The 25,265-nt window shown below is 31.7% G+C and overlaps 1 protein-coding gene across 1 annotated transcript; it reads right to left on the bottom strand.

Annotated features, from left to right (window-relative positions):
• Positions 1 to 14,391: 14,391 nt before the first annotated feature.
• On the bottom strand, positions 14,392 to 19,074 carry LOC107870301 (1-aminocyclopropane-1-carboxylate oxidase homolog 1). Its single transcript, XM_016716791.2, has 3 exons — positions 18,384 to 19,074; positions 15,418 to 15,739; positions 14,392 to 14,777 (listed from the first exon to the last, which is right to left on the bottom strand). Exons 1-3 carry the CDS (start codon positions 18,887 to 18,889, stop codon positions 14,526 to 14,528), a joined length of 1,080 nt encoding a protein of 359 aa, XP_016572277.2. The 5' UTR covers positions 18,890 to 19,074; the 3' UTR covers positions 14,392 to 14,525.
• Between the last annotated feature and the right edge of the window lie 6,191 nt (positions 19,075 to 25,265).

Raw genomic sequence — 25,265 nt, 5'->3', positions numbered from 1 at the left:
TGAGTTAAGAGCATAATTTCAGATTGTGTAATCAAGACAATCTTGATGATGATGGTTTGGCATTGAACGCCTTTGACAAATAGTTAAACCATTGCTAATGATAACAAAGCTTCTTGTGTTGGTTTGAAATATGAAATATTATATACAAAAGTACTTGTATGCATCAAACCAATAAATTATGATTAATTTTCCCTCAAAGTTGGTTCTAAGTCAGGAATCAAATGTTGTCCATCTAATAGTTAATGTGCGGTATACGATTAATGAATACACCATGATACACAAAGATGGATTCCTCAAAGAAGAAGGAGGATGTATGTTAGTTTTCCTAACATAAGGGGGAGATTATAAGCAGCTAAGAAATATGTTAGGAATTATCATCAAATCCTCATTCAAAAGATAATTCAAGTCAAATGTCGAAAGCATCTCATATTTAAGCTGTAAGTGCTCCTATTTTGTGTTCCAAAAGGACAAAATCTATGCATGCGTGAAGCGTTGTAGATCAATCGGTTCTAAATGAAATAATCCTTGAAAAGTATAATGAGCAAATAATCATAATAAGAAGGTAATGTCACACCCCTTTTTTTTACCAAAAAGATATGGTTTTAAAGTTTGAAAGAATTTTTATTATTAAAGTGACAAAATATTAAAAATTTATTTCGAAAAAGGACTATTTATATTTTTTATTCAGAGTTGCCACTTGGCATAATTCGGTGTGTCAAGTCACCTTTGGAAAATCCTTTTCAAAACTATTTTGACTCTTTTAAAACTGGTTTGCAAACACAGATTTCGGCTAAAGAATTCTGTTGACCGAGGGAAAGGTGTTAGGTACCCGTCGATCCCGTGGTTCGACCACGGTCGCTTGGTGGAGCGTATTGGCCAATTTGACATTATAAAATGTATAAACCACATAAACACACAAGACAAGCAAACAAATAAATCAAATAAAATTCAAAACTAAAGTAATGTCCAGTCCGAATTATACAGTCCAAAAATAAAAAAATACAAAAATAGAAATCCTATTTAGACTAATCCTAAACTATGCTCCAATGCTTTACCCGATGCCTCAGCCCTTCATCACGAAACTCCTTTGCATACAAGATACGTCGAGACATTCCCCGGTGAATAGATACAAGTACCTCGGGGCATTCCCCGGCTAAATAAATATAATTGAATTAAATGCGATAAAACAAAACCATTCCAACACATATTTCGAACATTCCATAATCCACAAGTTCTCAATTTGCCTACCTGAACCTACTGTTGCCTACCGGCTCGACCTACCACATGATATTATCGATGAATCAAAAACACCACAAAATTCGCTTTATCAACTTTCATATCCCGCCCCAAATAACTAATTTTAATCCTTAGTGAGCTATCATTTCATCACATAATTTATAATCACTGACAACTGAATATTAGGCAAAGACAAAACCATTCACACCGTTAAACACACAAAATCAAATTATACGATAGAATAAAGAGTTAATAAGGTAGAATTGGACCTCAATCGGAGCTTAATCATGAACTTTCTTCAACAATTCCACCAACTTATAGCGAAGGAGCCGTGACCAGAACCAAATCTACACTCGAACCAACGAACTCCAATCAAACCCAATTCGCAACAAAACCAAACAGAAGATCGACGATTCAATTAAAATTTAGACTATTTGACAACCAGTTTCACTGTTAACCAGAGCTTTAGGTAGATTCGCCGACGAATATGGGTGACTCCCGATGGATTTTTGCCGCTTAAATAGTACCAATAGTGACGGAAGTAGTTGGGTTTGGAATTTTGAGCAGAGAGGATCCGGTTTTTGTCTCACCGGATCTCTGACGAACTCCAAAGAGTCAAGAAAAACAAAGGAAGGATCAAATTTGGACGATGATGGTTCACCGGAATTGTTAGCTTCCGTCCTTTTCTCTTCCTCTCTCGCTCAAATCACTCTCCCTCTCTCGATTCTCTCTTTACTATGCGTTTCTATGTGTGCTCTCTAGTGTGTGTGTGCAGGTGCCTTTATTGTGTTGTTAATGGGTATGGTCTAATCTGTATATGAAAAAAATGGAAGCTTCTCTATGTGTGTAGTGTATGGCTATCTCAATTACCCTATTTTTGTGTCCTATGGCAGTGTCTATCTTCAAAATGGAAGAAGAGAGTGATGGATATGTGTGTGCGTATCGTTCTCCCTTCCAGATGGTGATAATCCCCTCCATCTTTAATGAATGTGGTGGTCCCCTTTTGAGTGGAAAAAATGTATATTGTATTCTATTTTTTTTACCTTTCCAATGAATGTAGTGCATTCCATTTTTGGATGGTAGGTGATGGAATAATTCTATGGGCCCCACCTCTATTTGTTGTCTTGTGAATTGGTTACAAAGTGAATAAAATGTAAGGGGGTAGTGACGTGGGGTGTAGGGATGTGGGTAGGGGGTGTGATAGTGGTGTGGTTTATTTTGATTAGGTAAGTTGTAAGGATGTTAGGAAGTTTGTTATTTTGTCATTTTGTGAAGGGATAATTACATGGGGTAGGGTACGTGGTAAGACAGGGATAAAAATATGTAACTTGGGTCTTCGGGAGGGACAAAATTAGGTGTCTACATCATGCCCCCTTTGAATGTAAACACGAAGTATTTTTAGACAAAGAAGTAGACAACGAGACAGAATTTTGACCCGACCATTATTCAAAGGAAGGAACCGAAGGAAGAAGGACAATCGAGTCCTGACTTAGGATAACCTACCTACCCAAGTTATGGTGGAATCAAGTCACGGGTATCTCAAAGGATTGGAGAGAGAAGGACTATATCGAGTTGGAGAGTCGAGTGAGGTTCCATCGAGGTTTCGGTCCGCGGCTCTGTCATTACATCGAAAAATAAAAACTACCAGTTAAAACATAAATAAAATCACAAAAGCCTATCTACGCAGCTTCTTTTGGACTCTTGACTTGAGGTTCATCACCCTATTCTTCAGGCGGGCTCCTGACTTGCAATTTCATCACTTGTTGCTTGGTTTTCAATTGCTTCACCTTGTTGCTTAACTTTCAACTTCTTCACTTTGTTGCTTGACTTTTCATTTATTCACCCTGTTCTTCAGGCGGGCTCCTGAAATCACATCAAAACTAAAAAAAGAAAATTATCCCAAACAAAGATTATTATAAAGAGAAATTCCATTTGCCAAAAAACTAAAGTTCCAAAAATAGAAATTAATTTTTTTTTGCCCCAGTTTATTATCAGAAGACTTTTGGGAAAGTCACATCATACCTACTTGCATGTTGCAATGATGAATCAAGACTCTGATTGAGAAATGCATCTCTTGAGAGTAAAATTGAATGACCAAGACTAGGAAGTGCGTCTCCTAAGAATTAAAGTGAGGGATTCTGACTAGAAAATGCATCTTTTAGAGATACAAGTTTAAATTAAAAAGTGTGTCACCTGACAAATGAAAACTAGCAAGGAAGTGCGTCTCCTAAGGATTAAGTGCAATAACTCGACTGGAAAGTGCATTTTCTAGAAATCAAGGGGACTGACTCAACTAGGAGGTACATCTACTAGGAATCAAGACTTAAGTTAGGAAGTGCATTACCCAAAAAGCAAAGTTTGAATTACCCAATCAAGGAAGTGCATCTCCTTACCAATGTTGCTTGAATTATCAAAACAAGGAAGTGCATCTCCTTACCAATGCCGCTTGAATTACCAAAATAAGGAAGCACGTCTCCTTATCAATGCCGCTTGAATTATTCAAACAAGGAAGTGCGTCTCCTCACAAATGTTTCTTGAATTAACCAAACAAGGAAGTGCATCTCCTTACAAATGTTGCTTGAATTAACTAAACAAGGAAGTGCGTCTCCTTACAAATGTCGCTTGAATTACCCAAACAAGGAAGTGCATCTCCTTACAAATGTTGCTTGAATTACCAAAACAAGGAAGTGTGTCTCCTTACATTATCGCTTGAATTACCAAATAAGGAAGTGAGTCTCCTTATGATAGCGCTCGAATTACCAAAATAAGGAAGTGTGTCTCCTTACAAATGTTGCTTGAATTGTCCAAACAAGAAAGTGCGTCTCCTTACAAATGTTGCTGGAATTACCCGAACAAGAAAGTACGTCTCCTTACAAATGGTGCTTGAATTACCAAACAAGGAAGTGCATTTCCTTATAAATGTTGCTTGAATTTTCCAAACAAGGAAGTTCATCTCCTTACAAGTTTTGCTTGAATTTTCCAAACAGGGAAGTGCATCTCCTTACAAGTGTTGGATGAATTACCCGAACAAGAAAGTGTGTCGCCTTACAAATAGTGCTTGAATTACCAAACAAGGAAGTGCATATCCTTACAAATGTTTCATGAATTTTCCAAGGAAATGTGTCTCCTTACAAACATCACTTAAATTATCTAGACAAGGAAATGCGTCTCCTTACAAATGCCACTTGAATTTTTCAAGGAAATGCTTCTCCATAAGAAGGAAGTGTGATTCTTAGAGATCTTGAATTATGAGTTTTACCGTGGTTTTGATTACCAAACCTGTGCAACAACATTGCCTCTTGCATTTGTAGAAGGGAGAAATAACGGCCTTTGATGTTTAGGCTTTGAAATCCTTGATCCGAATACAACATGTGTTCCTATTTCATACAAAGAAAACTTGTTAGTTTAAAAACATGGTGGCTGGTTTGTGGCTTTGGCTTTCGTGGAAATCGTTCTTGCCCCAGTCACATTTAACCTTGCTTACAACCATTAGCATATGTCATTGACTTACTGCATCACTGATCCACACTCAGATTATTAAGAGTGACTCTGAAACAAATACGGTATCTCTGCTTTGCCATGCTCCTCAGATAAACCCTTTGAACCTTGGTAATTCCATGAGTTCTCAGACTTTTCTGTTGAAAAAATTTTTGTATGCCTTATTTCGGCTCATAATCATGTCTTTTACATATGCTGGCCCTTTTGTCTTGCTTTGTGCAATTAAGAAGCTGGTAGCCAATTTTGAAATCTTTTCTCATTTGTTTTGACATGGACTTGACTCAAAGACAAGAGAGAAAAGAAAATGACAATTATTTTATTTGGATAGCTGACTCAATATAATAAAAATAAAAAGAAAGAAAAGAAAGAAAAGATAATTTATGTCCCCATTTGAAACAAAGAAACGATAAATTTATCTAGAAATAACAGTCAACTCTAATGATTATGCCTTGCATTTTGGATTAAGCTGCCTGATCTTTCCATTCAAACTTTCTACCAATTGTTGTTGAGTTAACTGGGCTTGAAACTGAGTTGTTTCTTTAGGTCAATTACCTTTAAAACCTGATTCGACTAGTGACACCTTGAAGGGTTTTTGCCAACAAGCCTCTCTCATTTTTCTATCAGCCCACTATCGCCTTATGGTGTCCGTGAGGGTTTTCACTAATAAAACTCTCTCATTTTTATTTCTCTCAACTTACCATCGTCTTACAGTGTCCGTGAGAGTTTTCACCAATAAGATTCTCTCATTTTGTTATTTCTCTCCTAATTTCTTATGCTGGGAAGACAAGTAGATCCCAAGTGCATCATCATATCCCTTGCATGCTTAGCCTTAACATCCTTAAAGATTAATCTGAAGTTCTTTCTTTGGTTGTAACTTGACTTTTAGATAGGATTAGAAAGAAAGGATGACATGAGGCGCAAATGACACTTGAAGTAGGGTGGGACTTACAACTTTTGGAATCGACTAAATCAATGAGGATTAACTCATGCCCCAATTTCTTTTGACTGTGAGACGCTAAATTGTTTATTTGTTTAGACCGAGCCTTTATTAGGGCAGCCTACGTATCTCACCCTCGAGAGAGGAGAATCAGGTCATGTGTAGTTCTGGCAGCTTGTTCTTTCCTTTGATCTGATTTTTTGATTTTTTTTTAATTTTCTTTTATTTTCTCTTTTCACTTTGCGATTCTTTTTTTTTCTAACTTTATTTTTCTTGACACTCTTCCTTTCTTTCTTTTTAGACATATTTTGTCTCTTTTTTTGAAACTTTTCTGACCTTTTTTTTGACACTTTCTGACCTTTTTTTTGACACTTTTTCTTGGACGTTGTAGACTCTATCCTGATTCCAAAAGAGGGGTATGAAAGAAAATAACACTAAGGCTCAAATGGGGTAAACAAAGGATGACACAATGTTTGGATAGAAGAATAAAATGCCTTCATCATATCAATCCTTGAGAATGCAAGTACATAACATGCAATTAGAAATTGGGAGATAAAGATCAGGTGTGACACTTTAACAACACTAACTTAAACTGAACGTGTGTCACTTCTTTTTCCTATACTTGTCCAGCATACAACTTTACTTTTGTTATGCATCCTCACATCGAGTAATTCATGCTTTTGTGGAGCTGATTATCTTCTTGTTTCTCTTGATATAGGGATCACACGTCTACTATTTGACCTAATTGGGACCTGTCTTTCGATCGATGACCAAGTTGTTCTTGTGATTCTCAAAATAATTGCCTTAACTTGTCACCAAATGTCTCAGCACTCTATCTATTTTCTCCTATGCTCTCTTTTTCTAACTTTAACCCTCTAATTCAATGTCCATGCTTAAACTGGATTTTAAGATCTGGCTAAAAATTTCACTAGTATGTCATATCACTAGAGTCAACATAAAATGTGCTATGTAAAGAAAACAAACAAACATATATTTAAAACACAAAGGAAAATGAGACACTTCATTTAGTTGAAACAAAAGATAGGAGGGTTTGAACATAAACAACAAAAGGACAAAACAAGATAAATCCCGAACTAAAACCCTGAAATAATTCGGACAACAGAAAATAAAATAAAATAAAATAAGCTACCAGACCCCTTCCTAGTAAGGAGAGGGGTGACTTCTCAATTGCTCAGCCTGACATCTTAGCCACTGGTTTGCATATAAGTATGACTAGAGTTTTCCCAACTGTCAATGTTCTGCACCATGATTGATTTATCTTGAATCATCTTTTCAAAGAACAACAATCTTCAATACTATGACCCTGAACATCAGAATGATATGCGCATCGTACATTAGGATCAAAACTTCTTGAATATGGGTCAGGAGTATACCTAAGGAGAGGAGTGATCGTACCCTGCTGTACCAATCTCTGGAATACACTTGCATACGACTCTTCAATGGGTGTGAAGCTATCCTTTGACTTCTGTCTCATTTCATTGTTTGACTTAAATTGAAAACCAGGCCTAGAAGGGCTTCGGTATGTATGTGGAGTTGGAGGATGACTCGGCAGAGTTGGCGCACACCAATGTGGGTAAGATGGAGGTTAAACATAAGGTTGCGCATTATACACTTGATATGGAGGTGGGGGAATGGGATATAATGGATTTTGGTAAAGATTTTGTTGAGCTTGGGCATAAACTTGGGTTTGAGCCCGTGGGTAACGATGGTGTGGTCCTCTTGCCTGTGCCTGTTGTCCAACTACAATAGAAGATGCATCTTCCTCATTCTTTTTTCTCCCCAACACTTTCTGATCCCTTTTGAATTACTTAAGTAGTCACTTTCAATGTTGCAAAACTCACAATACGACCAGTCTTAATTCCCTCTTCTATCATCCTTCCCATTTTAAGGACCTCAATGAATGGCTTGTCTAATGTAAGTAGCAAGTGTTGATAATATGTTTTGTCCTGCGCTTGAATAAATACCTCCACTATTTTACTTTATTTCATTGACGATTTTACTCTAGCAGCTTGTTCGCGCCATCTGATCGCATACTCCCTGAAACTTTCAGTATTCTTCTTTTTTATACTAGTTAGAGATTGTTCATCGGGGATCAACTCCACATTGTATTGAAATTGTTGCACAAATTCATTAGCTAGGTCATCCCAACTAATTCACTTGCCAATGTCTTGGTCAACAAACCATTCTGAAGTTAGGCCTGAAAGACCCTCCCCGAAATAAGCCATAAGTAGTTCTTCCTTCCCTTCAGCACCTCTTAATTGGTTACAATAGCACCTTAAATGTGCCACTGGGTCCCCATGTCCGTCATATTTCTCAAACTTTGGAATTTTAAAGCCAGGAGGAAGGTTGATACCTGAAACATACATAAGTCTTTATATGAGACACTTTTGTAACCCCTAAGTCCTTGCAAGTTCTTCATAGCCAGTTCTAAACTTCTTAATTTTTTGGTCATTTCCTCTTGTTCTTCTGTCATAACAGGCTTCTCAGTGATAGAAGAAAATTCAAGCGGGTGAGTGTCACCGTAAAGTCCAGTCAACTTACATGTAGGCTTGAAAGTGTAACGCTGATCACCAGTAATATTCAATACAGGCTCTCTTGTAGAGTAGGGAGGCACAACTTGTGGATGAACATCAAAAGTAGGAGCTTTATGTGGGGGTGGAGGCACAAAAGCATGAACAACAGGTGGAGCTGAGTATGTGGCAGTCTTGAATTGGGGAGTGAGAAAATGAACATTAGAAGTGGTTGGATATTGTTGCCCCGAAGTCGATCCTGATGCATGTTGTGCCATATTAACAAAAATGAGAAATTATGCATGTGACACGGGAGGCAAGATAGAAAGATACTCCAAATTATCAGTGGGAACTAGAGGAGGCGGCAACCCATTAGCCCAAGCTCAATGCATTTCTATCATTTGCTGCCTTAATTTCCGAATCTCTTCATCAGCTCCTAAATTCTCATTTCTCGAACTCCCTATATGATTAGTGACAACAAACTCGGTATCCATATTGACCATAACCTTCTCTGTGACTTGGTGCAATATGGAGGACCAGCCAATATGCCACAAACCAACCACCTCAAACTAACTGAACAAGAGATAGCAAATGTGTTAGAGTTCAACACTTTCTCAAAATCTCTCTCTTTTTTGTTTTTATGAAAAGGTCACCGAACCCAAGAAGGGCGCCTACGTATCTCACCCCGAGAGAGGAGAATCAGGTGTGCGTAGTTCATGAAGTCTTGCCAAAATAGCCAATTAAACTCTTTTTTCTTCCTTTTTATTTTTCTTGAAACTTTTAAATGTGAAGGAAATAACAAATTGTCAAAAGAATTGACGAAAATCTTTTTGCTTTTTTTTCTCAAGTTTAACAACCTATACAAAATGAAACCTATGATTACCAAAGAAACTCTTTTTGGGTTTTAAATTTTGAATTTCATACAAAAATGAAACTTGAACTTATTAAAGGCAAATCTTTTTGTGGTTTTCTTTTAGAGATATATATGACACCTACTCTAATAAAGAGTGAAGAAATTTTTATTTTTTTTTAGATTTTTCAAATAAGATCCCCGAACCAACAATAGGCTACATACGTATCTCATTCCCGAAAGAGGAGAATCAGGGATGCGTAGTTCGTCTAGATTGGACAATTAAGGACTATAGGACAACAAAATCTTGACTTGAGAGACACGACTACACGATGAAAATAAAATCTTTTGGGATTTTTAATTTGACACTTCATACAAAAATGACATCAACAACTATGAAAGAAATTTTTTTTAGTATTTTCGTCATACAAAATGTAAAAAATTTCTACATCTTTTTTTGCATTTTTCTTTTATAAAACTCCTATGAATGAAAAATCTTTTTGAAGTTTCAAATTGTGAATGCATGCTAAACGAGACACAGGAAAATCTTTTTGATGTTTTTGAGAAAATGAGTGCGAAAGGTAAAAAAAATCTTTTGAATTTTTGAATTGTGAAAAACAAAAGCCATAAAAAAAACTCTAAAAACTACGAAACTCTTCTTTTTTTTCCTTTTCGACTCACTTTTTCTTTCTTTTCCCTTTTTTTTTCCAATTTTTCTTGCCTGTACACTCTATTTAACTCTAGCACATGCTTTCCTCCAAATCAATTTGGCAAATGACCATATCACCCTTAAAGATGCAACATTTAGCAAGTAGGGATGCTTTAGAGGTGAGTCTCCTACAAAAGACTACATGGGTCCCGCTAGGTCTCAACATGATGCAGATAAGCATGACCTAAAGGCTGACCTACACTGGGATCCACTAACAAGGCTATTCGGGGGAGCGTATGGTCGATAGTAGCTTGCTTTAGCTGGCCACCTACTCCATACAACCTAATGGCTCCCCCCTAAAATGAGGGTGACTCAACTATAGGTCGTGTACACACATGTACTACGGACTTGTTGTAGAAAGAAAGACTCGGGTTATGCACATGATGCCAGCTATAAAGCGATAACACTTAAAGTAAAAACTGTAAACAAAGAACACGTAGGCACTCAACAATGATAAACAATAACACAAAACAACACAAACAAATGCCTATACACCTATAGTGCCAAACTAAGCTGATACAACTCCAAAAATAAGCTTGAATTCTGAACGATTCCCAGTGGAGTCGTCAGAGCTGTCACACCCCTTTTTTTTACCAAAAAGATATGGTTTTAAAGTTCGAAAGGGTTTTTATTATTAAAGTGACAAGATATTAAAATTTTGTTTCGAAAAAGGACTATTTACATTTTTTATTCAGAGTTGCCACTTGGCATAATCCGGTGTGCCAAGTCACCTTTGGAAAATCCTTTTTAAAACTATTTTGACACTTTTAAAACTGGTTTGCGAACAGAGATTCCGGCTAAGAAATTCTGTTGACCGTGGGGAAGGTGTTAGGCACCCCTCGATCCCGTGGTTCGACCACGGTCTCTTGGTGGAGCGTATCGGCCAATTTGACATTATAAAATGTATAAACCATATAAACACACAAGACAAACAATCAAACAAAATTCAAAACCAAAGTAATGTCCAGTCCGAATTATACAGTCCAAAAATAGAAAAATACAAAAATAGAAATCCTATTTAGACTAATCCTAAACTATGCTCCAATGTTTTACCCGATGCCTCGGGCCTTAATCACGAACCTCATTTGCGTACAAGATACGTCGAGGAATTCCTCGGTGAATAGATACAAGTACCTCGGGGCATTCCCCGGCCAAATAAGTATAATTGAATTAAATGCGATAAAACAAAACCATTCCAACACATATTTCGAACATTCCATAATCCACAAGTTCTCAATTTGCCTACCCGAACCTACTGTTGCCTACCTAGCTCGACCTACCACAGGATATTATCGATGAATCAAAAACACCACAAAATTCGCTTTATCAACTTTCATATCCCGCCCCAAATAATTGATTTTAATCCATAGTGAGCTATCATTTCATCACATAATTTATAATCACTGACAACTGAATATTAGGCAAAGACAAAACCATTCACACCGTCAAATACACAAAACCAAATTATACGATAGAATTAAGAGTTAATAAGGTAGAATTGGACCTCAATCGGAGCTTAATCATGAACTTTCTTCAACAATTCCACCAACTTATAGCGAAGGAGCCGTGACCGGAACCAAATCCACACTCAAACCAACGAACTCCAATCAAACCCAATTCGGCAATTCGAAACAAAACCAAATAGAAGATCGACAATTCAACCGGACTTTAGACTATTTGACAACCAGTTTCACTGTTAGCCGGAGCTTCAGGTAGCTTCGCTGGCGAATATGGGTGACTCCCGATGGATTTTTGTAGCTTGAATAGTACCAATAGTGACAAAAGTAGTTGGGTTAGGGATTTTGAGCAGAGAGGATCCAGTTTTCGTTTCGCCGGAGCTTCGACGAACTCCAAAGAGTCAGGAAAAACAGAGTATGGATCAAATTTGGACGATGATGGTTCGCCGAAATTGTTAGCCTCTGTTCTTTTCTCTTCCTCTCTCGCTTAAATCCCTCTCCCTCTCTCGATTCTCTCTTTACTAAGCATTTCTATTTGTGCTCTCTAGTGTGTGTGGGGGGGTGCCTTTATTGTGTTGTTAATGGGTATGGTGTAATTTGTATATGAAAAAAAATGGAATCTTCTCTATGTGTGTAGTGTATGGCTATCTCAATTACCCTATTTTTGTGTCCTATGGCAGTGTCTATCTTCAAAATGAAAGAAGAGAGTGATGGATATGTGTGTGCGTATCGTTCTCCTTTCCAGATGATGATAATCCCCTCCCTCTTTTATGAATGTGGTGGTCCTCTTTTGAGTGGAAAAAATGTATATTGTATTCTATTTTTTTTTACCTTTCCAATGAATGTAGTGCATTCCATTTTTGGATGGTAGGTGATGGAATAATTCTATGGGCCCCACCTTTATTTGTTGTCTTGTGAATTGGTTTCAAAGTGAATAAAATATGAGGGGGTGATGACGTGGGGTATAGGGATATGGTTAGGTGGGTAGGGGGTGTGATAGTGGTGTGGTTTATTTTGATTGGGTAAGTTGTTAGGATGTTAGGAAGTTTGTTATTTTGTCATTTTGTGGAGGGATAATTACATGGGGTAGGGCACGTGGTAAGACAGGGATAAAAATGTGTAACTTGGGTCTTCGGGAGGGACAAAATTAGGTGTCTACAGGTAATGTGCTCTTGAAGAGCCTAAGACACAAAACTTCATGAAACCTTATGATAGGTTCAGTTACCTAAAAATAATGAAATGATGAGATCTCAAAATGTTGTGTCACATTGTGAACCGATACAAAATGAGAAACCGTTGACGATATCTTTGATACAATATTGTGAAAGATTATAAGAATCTGAATTCTACGTTAATTTAAGCATGCTGACGTAGAAATATTTATCAAGTGACAAGAAAAAGATGCATCTTGGTAAGCATAACACTTATTTGATTTGCAGTGCAGACACTTGAAGATGTCACACATATTGATATTGTCACATGACAAAAATCCACATGAAAATCCCTAAAGGATTCAAAATGCCTGAAGCATATAAAGTTTCTGGGAAAACTTGTTTATTATCCTTATAGGGATAAGTTGATGGTCTAAATATTGTTGAAACTCTCGGAGAGTTTTCAAAAGCAATAGATTATTTGCTTAAATGAGAAATATACCGAGTTAGATTGGTTGTGAAGTACCATATCTTAGTGCAATTGATGCACTCATGTATCTTGCAAATACTACAAGGCCTGTTATAGCCGTTTTAGTCAATTTATTAGCAAGGTATATTTCTGCTCCTAGTAGGAGACATCGAAATGGAACAAAAGACATGAGCTTATTCTAAAGCTTGCAGTGCCGATTTTGTTGATTATGCTGATGTTGGGTATTTATTTAACCCATATAAATCTCGATCTCAAATAAAATATATGTTCACATGTGGGATAATGTCATATCTTGGAGATATACAAAGCAATCTATCTAGTCACTTCATCGAACCATGCTGAGATAATAGTTATTCATGAAGCTAGCCGAGAATGTGTATGGTTGAGGTCCATGATACATCTCATTCGAGAAAAATGTGATTTGAAATGTGATAATGTACCCACAATTTTATACAAAGATAATGCAGCATGCATAGCATATCTTAAGGGGGATTCATAAAAGGAGATAGAATGAAGCACAGTTCATCATAGCTTTTCTACGTACATGAGCTACAAAAAAAATGGTGATATTAATATGCAACAGATTCGTTCAAGTGATAATATGGATGATTTATTCTCCAAATCTCCTCCAATTGCAACTTTCAACAAGATGGTGCACAAAATCGAGATGTAAAGATTCAAGGATGTTCTCATTAGGGGGAGCAAATACGTGTTGTACTCTTTCTCTCTTTCAAGATTTTGTCCCACTGAGTTTTCCTTGTAAGGGTTTTAATGAGGCAGCCTATATGCGTATTGTTAGAGATGTGTACTCTTTTTCCTTCACTAGATTTTTTTTCCACTGGGTTTTTTCTAGTAAGATTTTTATGAGGTACATTATCTATTAATTAGACATTCAAGGGGGAGTGTTATGAATATATTTACATAATAGTGAGTGAATGTCTATCAAGAATATAGATAAGATCTATCAAGATCTAGTTGATATCTATCATAACTGAAAGTATCTGTCTTTTAGTCAGAAATTAGAAGTAAATTTTCCCAATAAATAGAAGATTTCCTTCATTGTAAATCATTCTAAAGAATGAGAAATAAGAATTACTCTCTATTCTCTCTATTTGTTCTTGTTCTTATTTATATTTTTTTGTTCTTTCTTCTTCTTACTTTATATTTCATAACACATGCAATTTAATTTTAATATTAAAATACACCAACAGTCTTCGCAAATGACTCCGTACCATTAAACCTTGTTGCCTAATTGGTGTTGCTTAATACAGTTACACCAGTCTCATAACAATCATATCATATTCTAAGTCTTCAAAAAACTTAAAAATTCTAGATTTATGTGCCATTCTTGTGATCAAATTAACCCTTTCAATCATTGCCATTTCCTAGACCTAATATAACTACTTATCAATCTCAAATAAGACTAGCTATATAAATTTCCATTCCTTTATTTTAAGCTCATTTCACGTCATCAGTATGCAACAGAGATCAAGAAGTGATATACAATCTACAAACTCGATAATTCCACGATAGAAAACCAAATCATAAAGGAGTAGATACTAGATACCTACTTTCCATTTATTTTCAAACTTATTATTGAAACAACGATGGTAAATCAATATCTAAAGCATGTGTCAAATGGACGGGTTGAGCTGAATTAGGCAATTTAGAGCCTTAAATTGAGTAGTGAAGGGCTATTTCCAAGTCCATTGGAGTTATAATAGGACACATAATCTCTCACTGTCGTTTCTTTGTACAATGCAGGATTTTCATGAGACAACAATTCCTTTATTGGTCCATAAAGCCTATCAAATGGCTGAAATTGAGTAGTGAAAAAACATGCAACTGAAATCCTTGGTCCAATTTGTTTTGGCAATACTCTATGCTCAGCACTTGTGAACTTGTCATTTGATAGAAGCTGCATTAAACATATGAAATTGTAACCAATTGGGATAAAAGTTGTCCCTCTAGTAGAAAAAAATAACCTAACATAAAATGAGTTTAATTATATCTACATGCATGTAAGTCTAAATAAAAATATATTCAGATTTGTAATCTTGAAAAGAAGTCAGGTTACTTGTTATAATAGGTAAAGTTGACTTCATAGTTTAATTTTATTTTTTTTTAATACTGAAAGTGTATATAGTTTAAACTCATGATAAATATTTGAAGTTTAGTTTCAAGTACGAATTCAAAATTTAAACATGCTAGATTGAAGATTTTGAGTTTTTTGAAAATATGGACTCAAAACTTGACATTTATACTGTTTCTCATGAGTTTTTCACACACACAAAGCATATTCTGAAAATTATGTGTCAAAAAGAAATTATCCCAATACTCTAGATCTGCCCCTGATCAGGTCACTAGTGACTAGACACTTGTAATCCCATTTAAAAATAATCTACTTAAATAGCTGTTCACCCAATCGATTAAATTAAAAATAGCTCGTGAATGTATAATTTATGTATATTCTCGTGTATAATTCACATATAATCTATGTATACTAACTAGATAAACTAAGTAGTAAATCTGATCGGCTATTTATATAAAAATCCTACCTGCATAAGGTCACCAAGATTGATAACTAGGGCTCCAGTCACAGGATGAATATCAATCCATTGATTTTGATGACAAATTTGAAGGCCACCAATTTGATCTTGTAGAAGAATGGTAAAGAAATCTGGATCTGTATGCTTAGTGATTCCAAGTGTCTTATTGGGCTCAGGACAAGGTGGATAGTAATGACAAAGAATGAAATGGCCTTTTGCACAATCCATGTCCAACAAGTGATTGGGCTTCAGCCCAAGTGCCTCTGCTAGTAACTCAAATATTGTGTGGCCCAACTTTTTCACATGCTCAGAATATTGAAGTAATTCCTCCCTAACAAAAGAACAAATAAAATTAGCACATTCAAAACAAAATATAATATCAAAAAGTTTTTTTTTGGAAACTCGAGGAAATTCACAACCTCTGTTTTTCGGGTGAATACTCTATGATGAGCACTTTGTGGTAATCTGTTTACTGTGTAATAACTCACAAATTATACAGAAATAGAAATCACACTAGGCAAGACCCATGCAACAAGCTTGGAAAATAAATTTGATTCCAGATATTCCACGCGGAAGACTCACCTCCCAACCATTGGCAATATCAAAAAGTTGTAGGTCCAATTACATGAACCATCTTTAAACTTGTTAGTGTTCTTTTTCATTTACACATCTTAATATTTGGTCCCACTCCCACCTAAATAATGATACAAAAATTAAGAAGGAATTTTCTTTTTGAAGTTAATGATATAAAATAAGTTGTTACAAAATCATTTCATATTAACAACAACAACATACTCAGTATTATTTTATAAAATAAAGTTTGGGGAAATAGAATGTAGTCTTATTGCTACCTAAAAAATAGATAGACTATTTTTGATAGATCTTTGGCTCAACAAATCGTTTCACATTGATAAAATAAAAAAAAAAATTAAAATTAAATTATTTCAAATGAAATATTCTTTTCTTTTAGTAGTGAGACACTTACGGATCGTTTGATACACAGAATATAAGGTGAGATATTCCACGATTAAGTTTGGAATAAAATTTATATCGTATTAAGTTGGCAACATAAATTTATCACCATCAATTAAATACAATATAAAATTCATCCTAACCTTATCACAAATATCCCATCTTATACCGTTTAACTATAAATTATTCTATCCCAATTTTCAAATAGAATAAATCAATCTAAGAATCATCATTCCAAATTATAACTTCAAAATAATTTAGTCATCAAACTTTTAAATATTCAAATAACAAAGTTATGGAAATGCAAGCTAACTAATATGACTAGGCTTGATATGAACCATTTTCATCACAGAATTCTCAGAATTCTCCACTGACTAATTAATTAAAAAAAAGAGTTTTGAGCATTCATAATATAGTCTTATAAAGGGTTTTGAGAGTATTGTTTAGAGAGAGAAGTTGTGAGACATAAATGCTACAATTATTTGTGTGAACGAAGTTATTTCTCTCGATATTTTGTACACTTTTTTATATAGTGGATTACTCGTCTTCTTTTGTGGATGTAGGTTGATTGACTAAATCACATTAAATTATTATGTCTTTTCTAATATATTCTCGTTTGTCTTCTTATTTATGATCTTTATTTCGAAATTTGCTTTGCTAATTTTCGCATGACACCTGATTTTTTCGATCCTAATAATTAAATAGAGCATGAGAAGTCATGACATTACGTAGACACTTGGATCATATTGTTACTTTTAGCTTTACGTGATAACATATCGATACTGTTAAAGTTTGTGACCCTAATTCTGTTGATTCGGTCCTAAAAAGTTCGCGATGCGACCCATATTTGTGAATTTTTATGGGGTCAGTGGTTGTAGTATAAACATGTATGTTTTTGGGCCTAGAATTTATTTGTACACACGTATTATATAAGTGCGATTTAGTGGATTGTTTCGGACGATTTAAAAATACGTCATTGAAACTTTCGTTTCCTCATTATACTCCTCTTCATTATAGTAAATTCCTCCACCTTTGTCCGTGATTTTTTCCGTCAAAAATTTCCACGTAAACTTATGTGTCTTCTTCTTATTTTCTTTTCTTTTGGAGTATTGCTTATTCGATCTGAACATAATATATACTAGTCTCTAAAATAATTTTAAAAAAATATGGTCCTCACAGCCATTTCGTAGGCACTCCATTAAATATAAATTACAAGATTGTGGTTCAAGGAGTTGGACTTATCAACTTTATATGGGTAAGTTTGTGGTTCTCCTTTGCTCACCCTCGAATGCTACCTATTATTATTCCACTTATGCTATATTTGGGCATTAATTATAAGATTTATTTTTAGAAATTATTATTTGAGATGGTTAATAATTACTTCATATATATATATATATATATATATATATATATATATATAATTTATACTCCTTTCATTTTAATTTGCGTATATTTTTGCTTGTTGAGAGTTAATTTATTTAATTTTAAAATTAAAGTGAATTATATCAATTCAATAAACTTTAAACTAAAATTAAATATTTAAAAACTACATGAAAATACTATATTACTTACTATAATTTCTCATGATAACATATACCAAAAGGGAAAAAATGGATCTGCTGCTTTTTTTTTTGGCGTAGATTCATTAATGTTATAACCCAGAAAGTATAAAAAAAAAAAAATGAATATCTCCAGAATTTCTTTTAAGTTCAATTCATAATTTTTTTCTTCTCTCTTTTCAGTATTTCAAAATTTAATATAACCAAGATATATCTTATTGACAAGATGAAAAATCCACAGAATATATTCATGAATGAATATATTGGACAAAATAAAATATGTTTTTTTTTTAAGTTGAATTATTTTTACTTGATTCAAGTCTCAAAAATAATCAAGTAAATTGAGATCAAAGGAGTAGAATTTATTTTTCTTAATAGAAAAAAAAAAAAAAACTAAACTTTTACACATATTATAGAGGGTTTTAATTAGCTGGAAATTACCTGCATGCTTCTGGTAATTCATCATTAGTAGGAGGATTAGGAGCCATAACACAAGCTAAAGTATCCCTCCAATTAGCAGCCTTAGATGAATAAAGATCAAAATTACTATTAAACTTCACTTTCTTCAAATTATCCCTTGAATAAAACCTCATCTTTATCTCATTTGATTGCTCATTAAAACTTCTAACTCCACTAATCATCTCATCCATAACATGTTGAGGCACACCATGGTTCACAACTTGAAAAAATCCCCATGCCTTACATGCATCACCAACCTCTTCAACAATCTTCCTACGTAGAAAATCACCTTTGTTTATGTCCTCAAGATTTATAATCGGGATTTGAACGTTGACATCAAGGTTCTGAGCATTGAATTCATTTTCTGTTATGTCCGGTGTAATGAAGATCTCGGGGATATGAACTATCCCCGAATCGACTAGTCCTTTTACACCGGCCTTTGTTTCATCAAAGGCCTTGAGCTCTTCTGCTCTATTAGTGTCAACCATTTTTTTTGTTTTAATGTAAGAGGAGAATTTGTGAACTCTACTAGACTTCTGATTATTTTGGGGATCTAAAAATATAAAAATAAGAGTAGAAGATAAGAGACGACAAAAAGCTGTAAAAGCATGTGCACTTTATTTCGACACGTTGGTTCGAATGAAGTCACCACACTATAGTTTGTTCCTTTTTGAAATCAAAGATTAAAAGTAATATGATACTATTTGTTATGCAAAAAGGAGTAAATCTATTTCTTAATTTAAAATATTAGTCTAAATTTACTTTATTTGACTTTTAAGAAGTAAATAGAGAAATACATTTGAGTACCTAATCTATAATATCTCTCTCTATATATACTAGTTTAATTTACGTATTTTTCACGTGTAACTTGCATCACTAAATAAAATTATGTATAAAAAAAAATTAAAAATAGCAATGATACTAAAATAAATTTATGTATATTTAAATGATGTACATAAATATTGTTTATTAAATATGTCATTGTTCGTTGTATAAAATTAAAGATCATGCTTTATACAAATCAATTTTTTATTTTGTATAATTCATATATAATTTTTAAAGTTGTTAACTAAAAGAAATAACAAAAGGATGAAAAGATGATAAATGAACGCAAGAAGATAACTAAATGTAGATGGAGTACAAAATTAGACCATATATGATGTAATGAAAAATCGTAAAATAACCCACCATGAAATAAAAAAAGATAGAGTATCAGTTATTCAATTCTTTCAAATAAAGTAGAAATGCATGCAAAATAACTGATTTTATTATTGTTCTCTTTATCTGTAAGTCTAAACTCTTAAAAAAAAAAGGTTTATAGATGAATCAACCAATTAGAAAATTTAACCATAGTTTCATACTTATTTCTATGCCAATATTATCCTCTTTTTTTTTTTTTTTAAAATCCCTATGACAATTCCTACACTAATAAAGAGTACTTGTTTTATTAATTTACTATTTTTAGCTACAATTCTTTTTCATATTTTTTTTTTAAAAATCGAGCCAATTTAAGCTACACAAAGGCCACTTGTTGTCCTATTATTATATTTTATCATGAAGATTTGACTCTTATTAACATATTTATTCTTCTTTTTTCCTTTTTATTTTCAATGCAATTATAAAAATCTTTTACATAAGGTAAATTATTATTAATTTAGGTGTATTAAAATTATGATTTCTTACTTCTGTCAAATAAAAATTTTAAATAATTTTTAATTCTTAAATTTAAATATAATAATTAAATAATAAATATTTTAGAAAAAAGTATATGACTATTTTGTGATTGTAGAAACTTTTATTGAAAGATAAAATTAACCGAAAAATTTGTTAAAAATCAACAATCGACGATAGATTAAATTTTATATCATTTGAATGATATAACGTGTCATAAAAAAAAGACAATCATTAGAGCCTATTATTTAAATAAGAATGATGTACCATATCTCATTATTTATTCACAAATAAAACAATTATATATAATTAATTTTTAGAAGAGAATTCATATAAAATTCGAATGACTAACCAATTTCTCATGATGGAATGTAATGATCAAAGAATCTGATAAAAATTGTAAATGAGCCAATATTAAACTATTAATTATTTATGTCATTATAAACAAAAATCATAACAAAAAAATTTCTCAATTAGCAATTATCTATTAAGAATACATGATAACTTATTATTTTTAACTTCCAAAACATACTAAAATCATAAAAGAAAAATTTTCAATTAGCAATTGTTTATCAAAATACAAGATAATTTATTCTTGTAAATACAAAAAATATACTAAAATCTAAGGAAATTTACCTCAAAACACAAGCAAAGTTATCTCTTCAATGGACCATACTATCAATATTTCACACACACGAAAAAGAAAACTTCTCAGCTAGCAATCGTCTATCAGGAATACATTATAATTTATTTATTGTAAGCTTCAAGAACATACTAAAATTCTAGAAAAATTACTGCAAATAAATGAAAATCAAATTTATCTATTTAATTATATATACTATCAAGATTTTAACATCAAGAGCATATTAAAATTTTAAAAAATTTACCTCAAATCACAAATAATTTATCTCTTCAATTATAAGATACATCAAAAATTCACACACAAAAAATGCTTCTCAATGAGCAATTGTCTATCAAGAATACATGATAATTTATTTTATAAATTTTAAGAACATAGTAAAATTTTAAAAAACTTACCTCAGATCACAAACAAATCTATCTCTTTAATCGCATTTACGGTCAAAAATGTAAATATCAAAAACATACTGAAACATTAAAAAACTCAGCTTACATCATATATCGAGATTTAAAAAAAAAAAAGGCCTTCAATTAGAAAGTATTTATAAAAAATACAAGATAATTTATTTATTATAAATTTCAAAAACATACTAAAATTTTAAAAACTTACTTCAAATCACATACAAATTTATATACATTAAAAAAAATTCTATATCTAAACCTATTTTTCTCTACATGTGGTAATTTTGGAGAAAAACACCTAAATATAAATTTAAAAAAATAACTATTATTAATTAATTAATTAAAGAATTTTAATGTTAAAGTCATTCAAAAGCTAAACAAAATCCTTTCTAAATTTAAAAAAATTGAGGATTTTCTCACGCATTAAGGTTTTTCTTCCTTTTTTATTTTTGGTGGCCAACTTTTAAGTTTTTATTTGGTTTAGGTCTTTTTTTTTCTTTTTATATAGAATATTTTTTTCATTATGCATGTTTTTTCCCTCTATATTTTAGGACTCCTTTTTTCAAGTTCACAAAGAGAAAAAGATCTATCAATATTAATTTTTTTTTTACCATATATTGTAGGACTCGTTGTAAATATTATAAATATAATGATATAATAATTAGAAAAAATAAGCGAAAAGATAATTTTGTCTACTGCAGAGACTTTTAACGAAGGACAAAAAGTTCAAATCACTTTTCTAAGGGTCTTCACACTATTAATATATTATAGATTATATAGATTATAGATATAGATATAGATTATAGATTATAGATTTTAGATTATAGATTATATCTATATCTGTAATATGCAATATATTAAAAATGTGAAAACCATTTGAAAAATTATTGAATTTTTTATTCTTCATTAAAACACTTAGTAGTAAATAAAATAGTCTTTTCACCTTTTCTTCTAATTAATTTCTCAAAAACAAAATGTCTAAATTTTTTGCTTGTAGCCTTCTTTTTGGTTTATGATTTGGATACTTGACTTTTTTCAAAATTATTTGGATCCGTAATTTTTTACTTTTCCTAAAAAAAAAAAAAAAAGATGGATGACCCATTGGTTACATGAGTTTGGGTCGTCACTTTTTTCCAAAATTAGATATAAGAAAAATTAATGTAGACTCCTAAATATATAAAAATAAAAAAATATAAAAAGACTCCTAAAATAAATAAGCAAGACTTCTCTCCAACAGTACAGTAAAGTTGTCATGTTCCCCAAGAAATATTTTTTCACGTATGTAATAACAGAGAAAAAAGACCTATATTAATGGTCTAAGTTGTTAAACAATTAGATCGAAGCTGTTGGATCAATTTAATTCTTTATTAATTTTTTCTATAATTACTTTCATGTGTAAATTTCATTTCTTGAACTTTATTGTCAAAATTCGAAGATAGAATTCGTTTTGTGATTAAATTATGTTACAAGCACCAACCAACTTATACTAAATATTACAAATAACATTTGCTATGAATACAAAAATTAACTTTTTTTCAACTCTATTCATGACATGGTCCAACTCTTTGTCATGGAAGGACAAGCATTTCCTTTTTCATGATCATCAAATTTTATCATTAATTTATTTAGTATATAACAATTGTAATTATTTTCATGCTACTTTTCCTACTATTTAGAGCCCGTTTGCATAGGCTGAAAAAAAGTGACTGAAAAAAAAAAATTTTAAAATGTTTTTGAAAGTGTTGAATTTATTTTAAAAATAAGCAGTTATGTGTTTGGATAAAAGTGCTGAAACTAAAAAAAATTTATTGATGTGTTTGGTAAATAATGCTTTTAAGCACTTTTTTTTGGTCAAAATGTCTGAAATATCCTTATAGCTGTTAATAATATATATTATTATTAATTTTTATTGCTAAAATGATTCAAATTAAAATATATATATATATATATATATATATATATATATATATTCATGAATGACTATTAATTTGTGTGCTAAAAAATCATTTTTTTAAGAGTTTAAGTGTTGAATGTTTGTGCTTAAAAAAGATAGTTATATATTAAAAGATTACTTATTTCTTCATGGTTATGTTAAGATTTCGTATCATTAAGGTGCATTTTGTGACGACACTTTATTTTCTTATTAAACTAGACTTGTTGCTTTTAATCTTCGAGGATAGTATTAATATATATGCCGAGTTTATCATTAAGCAAAATATATATTTTTAAAATTTGTTAACCAAACACAAACAACTTCTCACCGACAAACATACTTTTTTAAAAAACATTTTGAAGAAAAATACTTCTTAAATTAAGTTGATTTTAGAATGTTGATCAAACAGGCTATTAGTTGGCTAAATTTTATTATATTTTTTTAATATTAAAATATATATATATATATATATATATATATATATATATATATATATATATATATATATTTAAATTTATATTTTTAAAATATAATTAATAAAATAAATTTTTAGTAAATAGTTTTGAGGAAGTTGTCAAGTCAAAGATTATCAATTATTTTAAAAAGGGAAGGAGTATATTAAACCTCTACCAATTCAGTCATTTTTTCTCCTCTCAAGTTTTCCTTTTGAATAGTCAGTCTCTCATAAAAAGTGATATTTGGAGAGAGAATTTTACCATTGATAAATGAAAGCTTAAAACGTAAACTGAACTTTTGAGTTTTGACAGGTTTTTATTTAATGTGGTACAAAATATTTTTATAATTATTGTTACAGTAGGTAAAATTTAATTATTTTAATGTAATAAAAAAATAACTGTTTGATTTTACTATTATAATGTGTAAATTTAATAATTATATGTGAAATTAACTATAATTATATGTAAAATTAACTCCATAATTTTGAGGTCGTTATATGTATTCTCTTCATTTCTTTTACTTGAACTTTATATTAAACATAATTTTTTATTTAATTTAATAAATTAAAAGAAATTTATTGTTATATGATTATTAAATAATTATATAAAATAATTTGATAAAACAAGTGCCTATTAAAATATGTTAGAGTATCAAATCAATAAGGGTAAAATTGAAATAAGTAATAATTATTAGGGACAAAAATGTAATTTCATTGGTCAAACTTTAATAGATTATAAGTTGTAAAAAAAAAAAAGTTTGGGATTTGGAGCTTCTTGTTTTTAGCTTAAAAAAAGTCAAAAATAACTTTCTTTAAGTAATTATAAAAATTGCCAAACACTTTTTTAAGAAAAAAATAACTTATAATCTATTTTGACCAACTTATAATCTCTTCCAAACACCCACTTAGTGTACTTTAAAAGCAATTAATTATCTACCTGCATTTCATGTTATTACCTAATAAGTGTCGGGTTATGCATGTCAATTTATCTAAAATTAGGTTAAAGTTCGGACTTTTGGAGTTATGCATGTCAATTTACCTAAAATTAGGTTAACGTCTAAAATTCGAATAACAATGCATGTACAAATAAAATTTTAGAATTTTAAAATTAGTTAAAGATATAGCTAGTAAATATTAATTTATTTGTAAGACGTAAAACTCCCTAATGATTAGTACTTTAAAATTGACTTAAAGTTTATTTCTTAAATCTTTCTAATTTGAACTATATTAGAAATACTAAAATTTAAACGAAAGAAAATATAGAGGCCGAAAATTCCAAAAAAAATAAGAGGAAAATCGGAGAAAAAGGGAATTATTGACATAAATTGTCAGACGAATCTCTCTCTCTATATATATAGATTGACGTAAGACACATGTAAGTGTAAAACACGTATACTAATCTAGTTGTATAAATATCATTGTATTATGAATATCCATTTCATAGATTGGCTTGAAATTAAATAAATTTATAATCAGATAATTTTACAATTGGATAAGCTTTATATGTTTGGCTAACCATGCATAAACGACCGATGAGTCATGACAAAGGCAAGAATGAAGCATATGGGAATATATAAGTGATGATGATACATGGCTATCATGTGTACTCACTCTGAAATACTAGAGTATTTACACTATCAGAAAAATATAAATTATCGGAAAATTTTACTTGGAGATTTTATCGGCAGATATTTCTTGGGAAAGTTTATGTGAAAGTCTAAAATTCTTGAATTTTAGTATATCTTTTTGTGAAAAATATTTTCTC

The sequence above is a fragment of the Capsicum annuum genome, chromosome 5 (assembly GCF_002878395.1).
Source record: "Capsicum annuum cultivar UCD-10X-F1 chromosome 5, UCD10Xv1.1, whole genome shotgun sequence".
Lineage (NCBI taxonomy): Eukaryota > Viridiplantae > Streptophyta > Magnoliopsida > Solanales > Solanaceae > Capsicum > Capsicum annuum.
The sequence above is the reverse complement of the archived record's forward strand: the minus strand, read 5'-3'. Positions and strand labels throughout refer to the sequence as shown.